The 14,169-nt window shown below is 38.2% G+C and overlaps 1 protein-coding gene across 2 annotated transcripts in view; it reads right to left on the bottom strand.

Moving 5' to 3' along the window:
* Window positions 1-14,169, bottom strand: part of zfpm1 (zinc finger protein, FOG family member 1) — a 98,817-nt gene that overhangs the window by 44,784 nt on the left and 39,864 nt on the right. For both annotated transcript variants that reach the window (XM_067501392.1, XM_067501391.1), the window contains exons 2-3: window positions 7,973-8,119; window positions 740-874 (exon numbers count right to left, since the gene is read on the bottom strand). In XM_067501392.1, the coding sequence (XP_067357493.1) occupies window positions 740-874; window positions 7,973-8,119 (282 nt within the window). The remainder of the gene's footprint in view (window positions 1-739; window positions 875-7,972; window positions 8,120-14,169) is intronic.

Here is a 14,169-nt window from a genome sequence, read left to right as displayed (position 1 = left end):
GAGTGGTGTATCTTCTAATCAGGACCATCTGATATTATCCATGAAAAAACTAAAAGCTAAAAAAAAAAAAACAAAAAAAAAAAAACAACTAACAGCACAGCCCTGCTAAACACCTAAACAGAAACAGAGTAATGTAGGTATGTAGGTATGATAACTAAAGAGCCCGTGGGTGCTTGCAGAGAGGGCAGTAGGCAACTTAAAATTTCTCATTACTAAAATTAGAATTTCCAATTCTTCCTTATCAGACTGTCTCAGTAAAAATGTTATGTACATAAAAGTGTGTTGGCAGCAAGAAGAATATGGCATTCATAGCAATAAATGTGATCAGCAACTGCCATTACTATGGGAAACCATGGACTGTGAAAATGTCTACTGTGAAAAAAAAAAAGGAATGAAATAAAATCCTTGCAACTAGAACATTTTGTTGTTGACTCTACCTTTTGTAAACTGTATTACTTTTGAATACCCGTGTCGGTTTTGTTTGGTTAAAACTGACTGCAAACCTCTCTTGCATCATTTTATCATCCTCCTGTGAAGAGTTTAAATTCCAAGATCATCACTGAGTATAAATCATTAACAGCAATGTCTAAATGGTGCTTAAAGACTGAATTATATTTAACTAAAATAAGAGTTAGACTCATCAGACAAAGAGAGTTACAGCTTCTTTTGGCTCTTTTGTTTTGCTAAGTCGCAGCTACAAAATCAGTCATGTTCACTGGAAATATGTGAGTGTACAGACCTGGACCCCTCCATTGTAACACTTCCTCCTCTTCATCCCCCTCTTCTTCCTCCCCACTACTGTGTGTGGGACATCGCTCCTCTCCGTCCTCATCCTCATCATCTGGGCCTCCTCGGGAGTCCTCAGTCCTGGGCTCTAGATAAACAACATGAACATATAAACATAGTCACACAGTCTGTCTCCTGACAGCTCAGACAAACAATTTCAGAAAACTTGTGTTCCTCTGTGTTTGTCTGTGTGTGGACAGTGGCTGCCTGTTGATCAAAGGCAGTGGTGAAATTATTCTCTTAAGCTGTGTAACACAACATTTCCTGCGTACAGATGAACCCTTTGATTCTTGCTGCAACCCTGCACAATCTCTAGGAACAACTTCTACACTACAAATTCAGTTTTGTTTCTTATATATCCTTTCTTCATCCATGTCTACTGAATGTAGGTGGGTCTCCCCGTGCTCAACTTCTATCTTTCCATCTGCTCCCCCCTCTTCCTCTCAGGCTGTCACCTTCAGCAGAAAATGAGGCTGCCTGTGTTCCTCTAATCAGCATTGATATCCCTGCCATTGATCAAACTGATTACACAGCTCACTGATCAAAGATATCCATGTGTGCTCCTACACGTGGCTGGACCTTTGAGTGTGTGTGATTCAGTCCAAATATCTGGATGGGAGTGTGAGCTTGTATATCCAGCATGCATATGACAAGTCAACCCTGAACTTTGCCTCTACAGTTGGTATCAGCTGGTTAATCTCACTGATGGGTCTCTCCCTATTAGGCAGACTCATGATTAGTTAGATTAGATTAATAGTTACACCACAGCACCTTAGGCTATCTGAGCTCTTGATCTTACTACTGCTACTGCATAGAACTTAATCCAAAACATCTCACTATTAATCTCGGAGATTTCAAAAGTAGCAGAATGATTCAGGTCTTATAGTTCAGTTGAAGAAAACTAAAAAACTTTTATGTACTCACCATTTTTTTTCTTTTTCTTGTTTCTCAAACTTAAATCTGCGTGAGGTAGGTACTAGGGAAGTCCCAATGCCAATACCAGTATCAGGTATCAGGCCCAATCCTGCCTTTGTGTACTTTTACTCGTAGGCAGGATTCAGAAGAAGAACAGTTTAGTACTTGTACTGGTACTCTGTATCGAGTATTAAAATCTAAGTACTACTCAGTCTACGAAAAGGGGCGGCTATAGCTCAGTTGGTAAAGACACTGAACCTCTAACAGCCTATTCCCCTCCCCAGCGATGCAGTGCCGGTCCAAGCCCGGTAGAAATTGGGGAGGGTTGTGTCAGGAAGGGCATCCGGCGTAAAAACTGTGCCAAATCAACATGCTGACAATGATCCGCTGTGGCGACCCTGAACTCACGGGATAAGCCGTAAGGAGAGTAGTAGTAGTACTCAGTCTGGGAAAAAGTAGTATTGGGACCACCCTAGTAGGTATGACTTTTACATTTTCTCTTTGTATGTCAGTATAAAGAAAATTTCACCTGCTTTTCTTAGCTAATATTTTCTTATCTTTAAATTGCCCCTTCAGATCCAAGGTCACGATTGGTGGGGATTGGAGATACATGTCATTGTTTGCACTATTTTCAAATGATTGCAATTATTCGAAGGCTGAACTCCTTCGAATAATTGACCGGAAAGACTGATTATTGATGGTATTCTCTGAATTTTATCCTATATTCTATGGTTTTTGTGTTTTTCCAGATGTCAAGAGGGGGGGTCACTTATACCAGAGTTTTATGTTTATTGTAATGAAAATGTAGACATTTTTTTTTTAATATTATGGGCGGGGGGGGGGGTCATCATTTCATTACAGAATCCAATTAGCTACTATGTGAACACAATGTGTCTATTTTGGTCATTCTCCAACTATTATCAGACGTGGATGACCCGCGTATATTTTTAGTCATTTTTGTCAAATCAGTTTTTGGCAGATGTGTGCTTTATTTTCTTTTTAGGTTCATATTGTGTCTATTTGTGTGTCTCCGTTTAGGTCATTGACAACAGGATGTTGTCATTGCGTGTCTATCTATGGTCACTGTCTCGTTCATATATTTTCACATCTCCAGTACATATTTTATGTCTAGTGTCTCTTTGTCCTTTCCATTTGTGAAACTTTTTGGTCTTTTTTTGATCTCTTCGTGATTTTTGTGTGAAGATGTTAATTAAATTAACACTGACTTTATGTAAGGTGCTTAGATCCAGGTGTGCCCTTACCTCTTTGGCCCTTGGGCCTGTGCCAGGCAGGCCCATTCAGTAATCAATTTCTGATCGAAGTAAGGAGTATGCTAAAATGAATTTTGCACTTGTTTTTTCAGGCACTCATATACACATAAAATCCTGGAATACAGCTGGTCAAACACAATACAGTCATAAGGGACACTCTGAATTTGTATAGCATAAGTTTACTGCTCTTATACTAATACTAAAAGTCTTGATGTGTAAAAAAAACAACAAATGTTAAAATGATACTTTTATTAATGTAACTGCTGTGAGATATTTAAAAAGCAGCTCAATCTCTTGCTCTCCTCATTTTTTCTGCATTCCTTTTCCACTTCCTTCTTCCTTGCTGTCCTTTCTGGTCCTGTTTTCTGCTTTCTCCTTCCACAAATCCCACCCTGTCTTCAGCCACCACCTGATAACACCTCAGCTGTCTGCATAAAAGACTGTGTTTACCCTTGCATTCCCACTCTGATAAACAGCGATAGCTTCCAATCGATACCAGTTATAAACGCCCCATAACCATGTGACGCCCTCACACTCCGTTGTTATTAATGTAACAGTTGCAAGATCTGCATTGTCAAATAAATCAACACACACACACAAGCACACACCCACAGAGCATCCATCTTCACATTAGGTCCACCTTTTAACCTCGTCCACATGCAAACACTCATACACGGCAACATACTGTACACATTCTGAAGCAAGCAGAACAACCTCTACACACACACACATACACACACACACACACACCTCCCCCCTTACTAAACAGTGCCATTATTTTCAGCTATAAATCACATTGAATGGCACATTGATTTTATCCTGCAGGGGCTGGAGCTAGGGAGGGGAACTGGAGACACAGTTATTGAGTTTAATATTATCAATATTATCTCCCATATCATCTCAGACAGGGAGGCAGGTATCAGGAGGAGTCGACAGACACTTTTCTGCCAAACCTCCTCCTCTCTCTCTTTCCTGCATTCCCTCCCCCCGTAGCGAGACAGTCTCCATCAATCTGATAAGCTGAACTTCCCCTGTCACACCTGCAGGGCAAAGTCACCCGACAATCTCTCCTCCTAACATTTCTGCTTCTCTTCTGGCTCATTTCAATGCTGCCTTTTGTCTTTTGCACCATTTATTTAAATATGTTCACAAACATTTAGTTCAACATTTTGAAAGTACTCAAACATCTATGTTGGTCATTTGGGCAGCACAGAGGAAATAGGAAAACCCAGACATGCCACTTCAAGTCTTCGCTATGTGTAGAGAAATAATATTTGTTTGAGTCTACACTGGATTTATACAGTGTTGCTGCAACTTACAAGCACAAAATCAATACAAACAAACTGACACAAACTGCAAGTCAGAAGTGTAAAATACACTGCACAAGTTATTTATGCATATTGATAAAAAATTTTGCATATTTGTTCTGTCAGACATGCATTAGACTAAAAGACATTACATAAAGAATAACTAATAAAATTAGTGCGATTTTCACCAGTCCTTATGCAGACAAACCTGTATATGCAGAAAAGTTGGGACACCAAAAGGTAAATAAATAGAAAGTAATGATTTGCAAATTATTTGAAAACAGATTGCAAACACAACATAGGGCATGTTGAAAAAAAAAAAAATTTTGACTGTCTTCTATTTCAACTTATCACATTTCCCAGCATCACCATAGTGGAACATGTGGTCTGCACCTTAATTTGCAAGGGGGAGTCAGGCTGCGAACTGCCAACCCTGCGATTAATGGCCAAACCAACTGAGCAACTCTTACACTACACAAAACAGCTAATTTTGTTATTTATTATTTGCTCATTTTTAATTTGTAGCCAACAACACATCTCAAAAGTTATGACATGTTGCCACCATTCTCACATTTACTACTGTGCTGCATCATGTCTTCCTTCAACAACACTGTGTTTGAGGACTGAGAAGACAAACGCATTTTTTCCCCCATTTTTGTTTGATATAGGAGTTTACCTGCTTAACAGTTCAGGTCCTCCTTTATCCTGTTTTTTATTTCATTATTTACCAAATGTTTTTTTTTTGTGTGACAGGTCTTCTGCAGACAGGCCACGTGCACTGTCCTTACTACTGACACATGGCCAGTAGTACAATACATGCAGAATTATTTCAGGAACTTTTCTAGAAAAAAGTATGTAGAAAATTACCCAAGTTATTCTTTTAATTCAAAGATAAAAACATTTCTAATACATTTCAAATACAAAAAGAGAAAAGCGGCATTATTACATTAGAAAAGCTGAAAAAAGTATAAATGGGTTAGTAATCTCTTAACAATTGCTAAACTAATTGCCAACTATTAATTTAAACAACAGTGCATACATATAGCCCACTAACTGTCCATTATGATAAAGCAGGAACAGTCTATAACCTCTGTCATCTGTCTGTTTATGCAACACACACAAAGACAGACATACACACACATACATTTTATCTATCATCACCAATCAGATTCTGATGGAGAAAAAAAATAGTGGTTTACAAAAATCATTCTGATTGGCTCAAACAAGGGCACGACAATTATGGGTCAAAACGAGGTAACATACTGACTAATCAGCCCAGAAGTGGATTTTTATCAGGTTTCCTGTGATGTATAAGTTTGATTGCCTTGTTATGAAAAAAGGAACTTCGGTTGTTTCGGCGCGCCACTGCAACTGTAGAACACTTCTGAGAAGAAGGAGGTTAAAAAAACACCACAAAAGAGAGACATACTGAACAGATGCTCCAGTCTTCATCAGTAAAGTTGTCTGTGTGTGCAGACTGTATGTGTGATGATCCACTGTATTTGCAATTATATACTGGCTCTCTCTGTCACTTTTGAGGAGGGGATGTTAAGGAGCAAAGTGCTTGGGTCCTAGTAGCGGTAGAATGTATTTTTCTTGCTAAAGTTATCAGGGCAGTTATCACCTGTGTGTGTGTGTGTGTGTGTGTGTGTCTTTCTCTTCCAGATGGTGGATAAGAGGCCTTGCCTTTATTAGCCAGTGCTGGCCAGATAAAGACCTGGTATTGATCCCAGGTTGAAAGAGCAGGTTCGTCAAACATGGCTGATTTACAGAGAACTGATAATAGCAGTGCTGGGCAACCGAGGAACCCCACAGGAGAGGGGGGGGAGAAAGAGAGAGAAGGGTGGGAGAGAAAGAGAGAGAGACAGAGAGAAGAAAGAAACAGAGGAAAGGAGAGAAAGAGAAGGGGGGTAGAAAGAGAGAGGGCAAGAGAAAGAGAGATGGAGAGAAAGAAAGAGACAGAGGGGGCGTGAGAAAGAGAGAGGGAGGGGAGAAAGAAAGAGAGAGGGCCAAAAGGGTAATGGGGGAGGGAGGTGTGGGCAAAAGGCTAAACACACACACGTACACACACAAATAAAAGGAACAAAGACACCAAGTTGCTTGGCAATCAACAGACAAACCTGCACATATGTGCAGTCTTCACAGTTCTCTCATCTTCTTCTTATACAGTCCTATACAAGCACAAAACCCACCCCTTACCTCAAGCGCAAACACACACACACACACACACACACACACACAAACTTCAGCTAATCTCTAATCTTGTCTCGATTAGCACCTGACAGAATTTCCATGGGTTTATCAAACCAAGCCAACCAACAGACGCTTATCACTTCCAGCCCCAAAATTTCACAAGAGCAGGAATTTTTGAGATTAAGAAAAACACAGCTAGTGAAATCTTGAATACGTCAAAAGAATATGACTGAAAACTCTGCTATCACCTGGTACATGGGGGAGGCTAAGGATAAGAGGTGCATAAGGGGGCAGATTCACTGGAGCCTAGATGAACCTGGTGAATTCTTTATTTGTTGAGACACAATAGAGTTGCATATGGAAAGCTGCAACCACATAATGCTTTTACAGTTTTGTTGTCTCCAGTTACTTTAACTGTCTCCTGACAGATAACTGCTAGACTTCAGTTGATGGATAAAAAGACTTTTTTTCTTGATGAGGAGATAAATCTGGAAATAACCACTAACAACTGCCAGTCAACTAGACACCTGGGCTATTTGCAAAAATCATTAAGTTGATACATTTTTTCATGTATGGCTATCATTGCGGTAATAATATCAAAAATACTATTAACACACAAAAATGTATGTAAAATGTTTGTTTTTTTTTTTACCTTTCATGATTGTGTTATTAGATAAGAATGAATGGGAGGACACTGTAGAAATATTTCATCAAATTGTGAACTTCCACCAACTGAACCCAGCGTTTCAGTGGGATCTTTGTGTCATTCAATATCCTGATCAAAAGCCTGTGCTGAATGTCCTTCAATAAATTTGGTCTCCCTGACCAACCACTTTTATGGTAATTAACACCCCCATGTTGTCTGTAGTATTTTCATATTTAGAAGGTCTCATTGCAACTCCAAAATCTCAATAAAGCCGCTTTCACACATGCACTGAAATTCTGACATTATTCTGACTTGTTTAGAATGGGGTGCATGTGTGAAGGAAAATGTCACAGTGAAACGCTGCCGACATTATCCGGACGTTCTCCTTCAAGCACCCTATTACAATGTTTGTATTTTGTTTATGAGCTTGTGTGTGTAGCACACTGTTCTGTCCTATTGTCTGGAGGATTAAAAGCGAGCGAGTGGGCATGTTGATGACATTTCTATCACTTGACTGCTGTTGTAATCAAGTGATAGAACCTTCGATGTGAAACAAAATGCACAGCTTCACAGCTTCTATACCACGTTGTATCTCCTGTGCACGCTAACTGCACACAGAAAAGGAGCAGAATTTCACATGTGAGGATGGTTCTTACTCAGGGGATCTCCTGCTGTGTGTTACAAGTTTGAAACGCCATACTGGGCAATGTCCGAGGCTGAATTCAAATTAAGCTTTTTATGGTTGGAACCAACAGCTAACACAGCTTGAAATAACTTCACTTTCTCTAAATCTAATTTATTATTGATTTCTATGCTAATGTTCTGTTTTGGATGACTTTTCATCTTTATCTCACCTTCATTGTATAGTGGCATGCACAGAGGTGGGCTGGTGGTGTCTCCCTCTGCTGAATCCTCTGGGTCCGAGAATCCGCCCTCTTCTCCTGATAGGCTGAGGTTGTCAGGTGTGTTTTCCTCTACGCCATCAAGATCTCCAAGAGAACCTGCAGGAAAAAGAGGGAAAAGGATCATCATAATCTTTATGAATATCAGTCAAATTAACTGCGTTTCTCCTCAATGTTGGTTCTTAGCAGTACACCAAACAGGAAGTAACCTGATTGTAATAGAATTTGAAAGCACCCAACTTAGAAAACAAGGAATAATAGACAAACTGCACGTTATACGTTTAAATACACAAATTGAACAAGGTTGTTGTCTTGACACAAAATGCATATATATAATTAGCAAAAAACCTGCTAAAGTACAGAACACCATAGAAATGTGTGTGTGAATTTAATCTCATTATAAGGCCTCAAGCCTAAACAGACTAGTGCGAGGAGGTGAAAAATTAAAAGGAAGTTTAACAAACTACTTATGATTATATATCTGCAGTATGTACTGTAAGTATGGAAAAATACCCTAAATACACTGATCCAATTTTTTTTACTGGAGTCATTCAAAAAATGGTTCCAAGAATTGGACACGCTGAACGATCTAATCCAGAAGATTAATAGCAAAGAGCCAAGGGGGACCTTAGAGCCAAATTACAGTATACCTAAAATTGTAGCTAAAAGAGTGATTAGTGCAGGGCTGATCTGTATCAATTACAGTTTCATAATCCCTGCTGACCATAGTAATTATACATACTTTTGATCTATTTTAGCCTGTTTGAAGATTACATCCAAAAAAACTGAGTCAGTTAATATGGATTTAATATGACTTTTTAAAAATTGCTTCATTAATAATACTCCTTTCCATAAGAGCAATACATGGGTCTGCTTTAATGCGACATTAAGAGATCTAAACCTAATTATAGTGTCACATTTTTTGGCAGTTCTTTTTCTGAATCAAAAACAAGAGTTCGAGTTATTAGCGGTTCAAGGCTTGCTTATTATAAAAGGCATTTTGTTCATCTGCATCGGATGACATGCTTAATTCGCAGGTCCCAAGAGCATACTACGATAGAATTATAAATTCATGGTAGCCATTTCTTTTAAGAGGATTAGAGTGCTAGAGCAAAAGAGAACATGTTAAATTGTGGGTATGCTACAGAGTCCTGAGGGACAAAACAATTCCCATACATAATGATGATGTACTAGAAAGTCATCTTGTGTAACTGAATCAGAATAAAATCAGAATAAAACACTGAGTGGACATCAGGATTTATTTTTCCGCCTTTCTCTCTCATTCCAGACAGGTTGTAAATTAATTTCCATTAGGTTGTGTTGAACAAATTAAAGGGATTGTTTCCGAGCTAAAGCCGTGACTGGGGGCGTATATATTTACAATACTGGAACAAAAGAAGTCTATAATCTATACAAAGCACACAACAATACCCGTGAATAAAGAAGCTTGTAGAAAAAGGGAGAGGCAATTTTTCTAATTCTGTTAATTTCACTTCCAAAGCAATTAAAAGCAGGCAGAGATAATGCTGGGAAACAATCGGCGGCTGACAAAGTGTTTCTGTCTTTGTAAATGAAACATCTTTAGGCTAATTTCAACTTCTACGCCTGCATGGTTCACTCTAATTTCAGATAAAATTAACACAGCTAAATTTGGACCTTCATTAAAAAAATAGAGGAGAAAGAGAAAAAAAAAGATCGATCCTGTACACAATATTTTTAGAATTAGGTCTATGTTGCCTGAGCTTTGCTAGATCTAATTTTCAGTATCTATAAGAACATTTTCATACAATTAATTTTACTTTAATCATAATTGTACAAAGGGACTTCTCTGTATAAAATTCCAATTATATTTCCTGTTTAAAATGTAAGTTTGAATTATGATTTCTTTCCTCATTACGGCTCTGGTTTAATGAATCAATCGCTGCATCACTGCTTTCAGACATCAAATGGAGCGGAAAAGTTTCAGCTCTACTTTTTCCCTTCTTTTATCCAAGGAGAAATATTCTTTATTTCCCCTTCTCGTCCTGTCTCGGATAGTTGGCAGAAAGGATAGCCGGGCCTGTGTGATAAGTGTGCCACATTCTACTTCATTTGCCAGTTTAAAAGTTAAAGCTTTATTAATTGTTACAGTGGGATATCCACAGGAAAATTGGACTGAACTCATTCAAAAGATGGAGAAATAATAAAAAGGCATAACCCGCATGTGTATCTCTGTAGGAGGGACATCAATTAAGTTGAGACTTATCCAACAGCACAAATGCACTTTCTAGGATGTGAACTACAGAAGCAGGATCTAAATTGTCAATGAAAAAAACCCTAAAGCTTACATTTATTCATTTTTAACAAATGGTCCTTGGGCAAATAAAACTAAATGAAATGTTGAAAGATGAAATCCAAGAAGTACTTGTTCACACCAGTTCCTCGAAACTAAAGCAATTGCGTTTTTGATTAATTTTTCTGTGCAGTTTACAAACCTTTACATAGCAGTTTCGAGATTAAAATACTGTATGCAACAGCTGTGAACTAATACCTTCTTTTCCTTATTATTTTTGTTTTAATTGCATATAGGATTCAACTTTTTTTCACAGTTGTTTATTACCATAAACATTCTTTCTGGTTTTACTCATAAAATATTGCTTCCTGAAGCTTCCTTTCAGTGGAACTGACTGGGGCTCCTTGTTCTGTGCATGTATTCAAATGTGTACATGTATAAGTTTATAAGAGTTTATTAAATAAAGTGAATATGTTCCAAAGTTCCAAAGTCCTCAAGGTTCAGTACCTGATGGTTTTGATGGTAACAGACACAATTTATGTGCACTCAACATGTATTCATGTATAAGTGAACCTAAAACAAAAGCAACAAAAACAAACCAGGTAGTGTTTCATATTTGTTACTTTGTGAAGGTCTACTAACTGAATTGATATGTAGGTCACTTAACTGCAACAGAAACCAATTGGTATTGACCTGGCTGATTGACAAAGCAATACATTAGAATCATTCTAAACAAGAATACTAATCAGTTTCTAGTTGCAGCTTCACTGTTCTGACGGTTTCCTGTTTTTCCTTTAAAAAGCTGAGGATTCCAATTTAAGGACCTATGGACCTTTTGTACAAAAAGTAAAAAAAAATTCCTCTTCTAACATAATAAAGAAACTAAGATATTTTAAGGTATTTCTGGGGAAAAAAATCTATAAATTGTGGAAAAATTGAGAAAAGTCTGGACTTGAAATAAAATTACAAGTTCAATTTGACTGAAAAAGAATTCAATCCACCAGCAAGATGAGACCAAGACAAATGCGGAGGTAGAGCAGTAGTGGAGCTCCAGTGCAGAGACTACAGCTGTCTGTCTTGGAGGAGCGAGGAGAGGCAGAACAAAGTGCTGCAGCTGATGAAGGCACAGAAGATACTGCTTTATTAACTCTCCGTCCACATCAAACCTGCAGCTCACAGCTCGCTGATTAAATACAGAGACAACACACATCAAACCTGCGTGCTCAACAAGCCTGATTAAACAGACGCAAGCCTCGATGCTCTCACGCTAATAACCCACTGCACAAAAAAATACATTAGAGCTAAAAGCAAGAGATGTGTGTGTGTGTGTGTGTGTGTGTGTGTGTGTGTGTGTGTGTGTGTGTGTGTGTGTGTGTGTGTGTGTGAGAAAGGGGGGCAAACTTGTATCAGGAAAAAATCACAGACTTGTAAAGAGAAACATTAAAAGAGGATATTTAGAAAAAGAAAGGGGGCGAGAATGACGAGGAGAGGGGATTGTGTGAGCTCTCTCTCAAAAGAGAAAGCAAAGGTACCTGACAAAGAGTCACGCACTGGAGAGGAGCCACTTATTGATCAGAGTGAAGAGAATTACCCACTATTGAGGAAACACTTATTAAAAGTGTCAAATCAACTTTGTACTTTAAACAACATTTCCTTCAGGCTGTATGTGCTCTTGACACAGCTCCACGGCCAATGTTTCCTACTATCACCCCTCACACAAAGAGCACCCATCCTCGTAGATATTGATCGGTTATATTCAACTTCAATAAATATGTGCTTCTTCTCACAAGACTTTTGGATCTGGCCTGCGAACAACTGTTGGTTACTCTGGACGGAGGAGACTCACTTGATATTTTCAACCTGCATGATACTGTATACCTGGGTTTCACTGACCATCCCACACATCTTTAAAAAAATAAGACAAATAAAATAAAATATATACAAATCAGAAACAGTTATACTGTAATGGAATAAACTATATTAGAGAAACCACCTAATCATGGGCATAGTAAAACAGTTTTCCATTCAGATTTGAAAGTTGCATCAGAAAGTTGGGTACATCTGTGTGCAACATTGCAGTTAAAAGCAGCTTCACCCTGTCCTGTTCTGACTCATTGTTGTACTGACTGGCTACATAAAATGGCAAATAAATAAAAAATATGCTTTAAATGTTCATAATGTTCCATAAAAGAGGAATACTTGTAAACTGCAATTGGGATCAGCTGTTACCGAATCTGTGACTAAAGCAAGGACTGCAACTAGGAAGTAGTTCAAAATGCCTCAAAATGCTCCAGTCAACAGTTGAGCACAGAAACATATACAGAATGCAGTGACTTCCCATCGGCAGTTGTAGCTCATTTGGTGAGATAGCTCTCTGTGGACCACTGGGTCAGTGGTTTTACCCCCTCAATCCATCCTGCCTATGTCAAAATGTCCTTGGGCAGGACACTGAACCCTAAGTTGCACCTTGTGGGTCAGGTGCGCACCTTACATGGCAACTCGCATCATTAGTGTGTGTGTGTGAATGGGTGAATGAGAAGCAGCATTGTAAAGCAGTTAACCTGTATAAGCAGACCATTTACTATGTTTAGCCTTAAACTTTAGCCTTATAGAAATTATTGCAATAAATAATCAATACTCAATTTCTGTTGATGTACTGATAAACAGGTAAAGCTCTTCATTCGAGGACTGTAAAATTCCACACAGACTTGACAAACCAACAAAAGTGACGATTACCTTTGAGAGCAGCTGGACGGGGTGGACGTTACTCATGTAGAGGAACTGTGTGTGCATTGAAAGTCAAACAAAATATGTCTATTACTACAGCAGCCTTGAGCCATTTCCTTCACATGATGGATGGTGGAAACTTCACAAAAGATCTATCATTGTCTTAGTTCAAAAAAAAGAGGGAAAGTTGTCAAATATTTTCCCCTTCATAAGAAAGGAATGTGATATTACTGTAGGAACTAACCCTATAGTTTATATTAGTGTCAATAGTATTGTATAGAGTATAGTATAGATAGACCCACTCAATAATGAGTAGGTCTATCTACTACAGCAGTGCCTACAGAAATTACAAAGTAATGATGCTACCAATTGCTGAATACTCTTAATATACTGTAATTCTGTAAACCCCCACATTTATGATAACCACTCTTAAATAGGGTGATTTCTGAGCAAATCCGCTATTTTTAAATTGCTACAAACACAACTTAGTCAATAAGTGAAAAAAAAAGGAACCATACAATACTGACCACACAGCACTCCACCACTGTTAGAGAGCGTCTTTTGGAGAAACACAGTTGAACTTGAAAAATGGGTTTCATATTACAGTCAAAACAATTGGTCAATTAAAACACACACATACATATCAGAAATTAATGGATATGATCAATAAAGATATGGAAGATCACAATTGTGTTTTTTTTCAGGTTAGAAATATTGTGTTGGTTTGTTTATAGGTGTCTTTGGTGAAGATCAAATTACATTTCATGACTAATTTATGCAGAAACCCAGAAAATTTTAAATAATTCACCAACATTTTCTTGTCATTGTAAATGCTGTCACTGTACGCTAACTGGATTGATATTAGGGGGTGTCAACAGTTTTCTAGTAGCCAACTTACCCAAAATTTTTAATGCCTAAAACTAAGCAGTTTAAAGTGTGGCTTTGTTTTGCTGGAATGGATTACATCACTGATCATGCAACAAAGCAGCTCCTGGCAATGTATGGGATACACTAGCAGAGGCATGCAGTGTTCAGAGGCTTGTGTGACCCCCATAGTGCGCAGGCAAAGAGGTTATTCGGTTTGTTGGTCAGTTCGAAGTTCAAATATGCTTTCAAAATAAAATAAGCGGTTCGTTTATGTCACAGAACT

This window comes from Channa argus, chromosome 4 (genome assembly GCF_033026475.1).
Source record: "Channa argus isolate prfri chromosome 4, Channa argus male v1.0, whole genome shotgun sequence".
In the NCBI taxonomy this organism is placed as follows: domain Eukaryota; kingdom Metazoa; phylum Chordata; class Actinopteri; order Anabantiformes; family Channidae; genus Channa; species Channa argus.
Note: the sequence above shows the minus strand (reverse complement) of the source record. Positions and strands in the feature narration are given on the sequence as shown.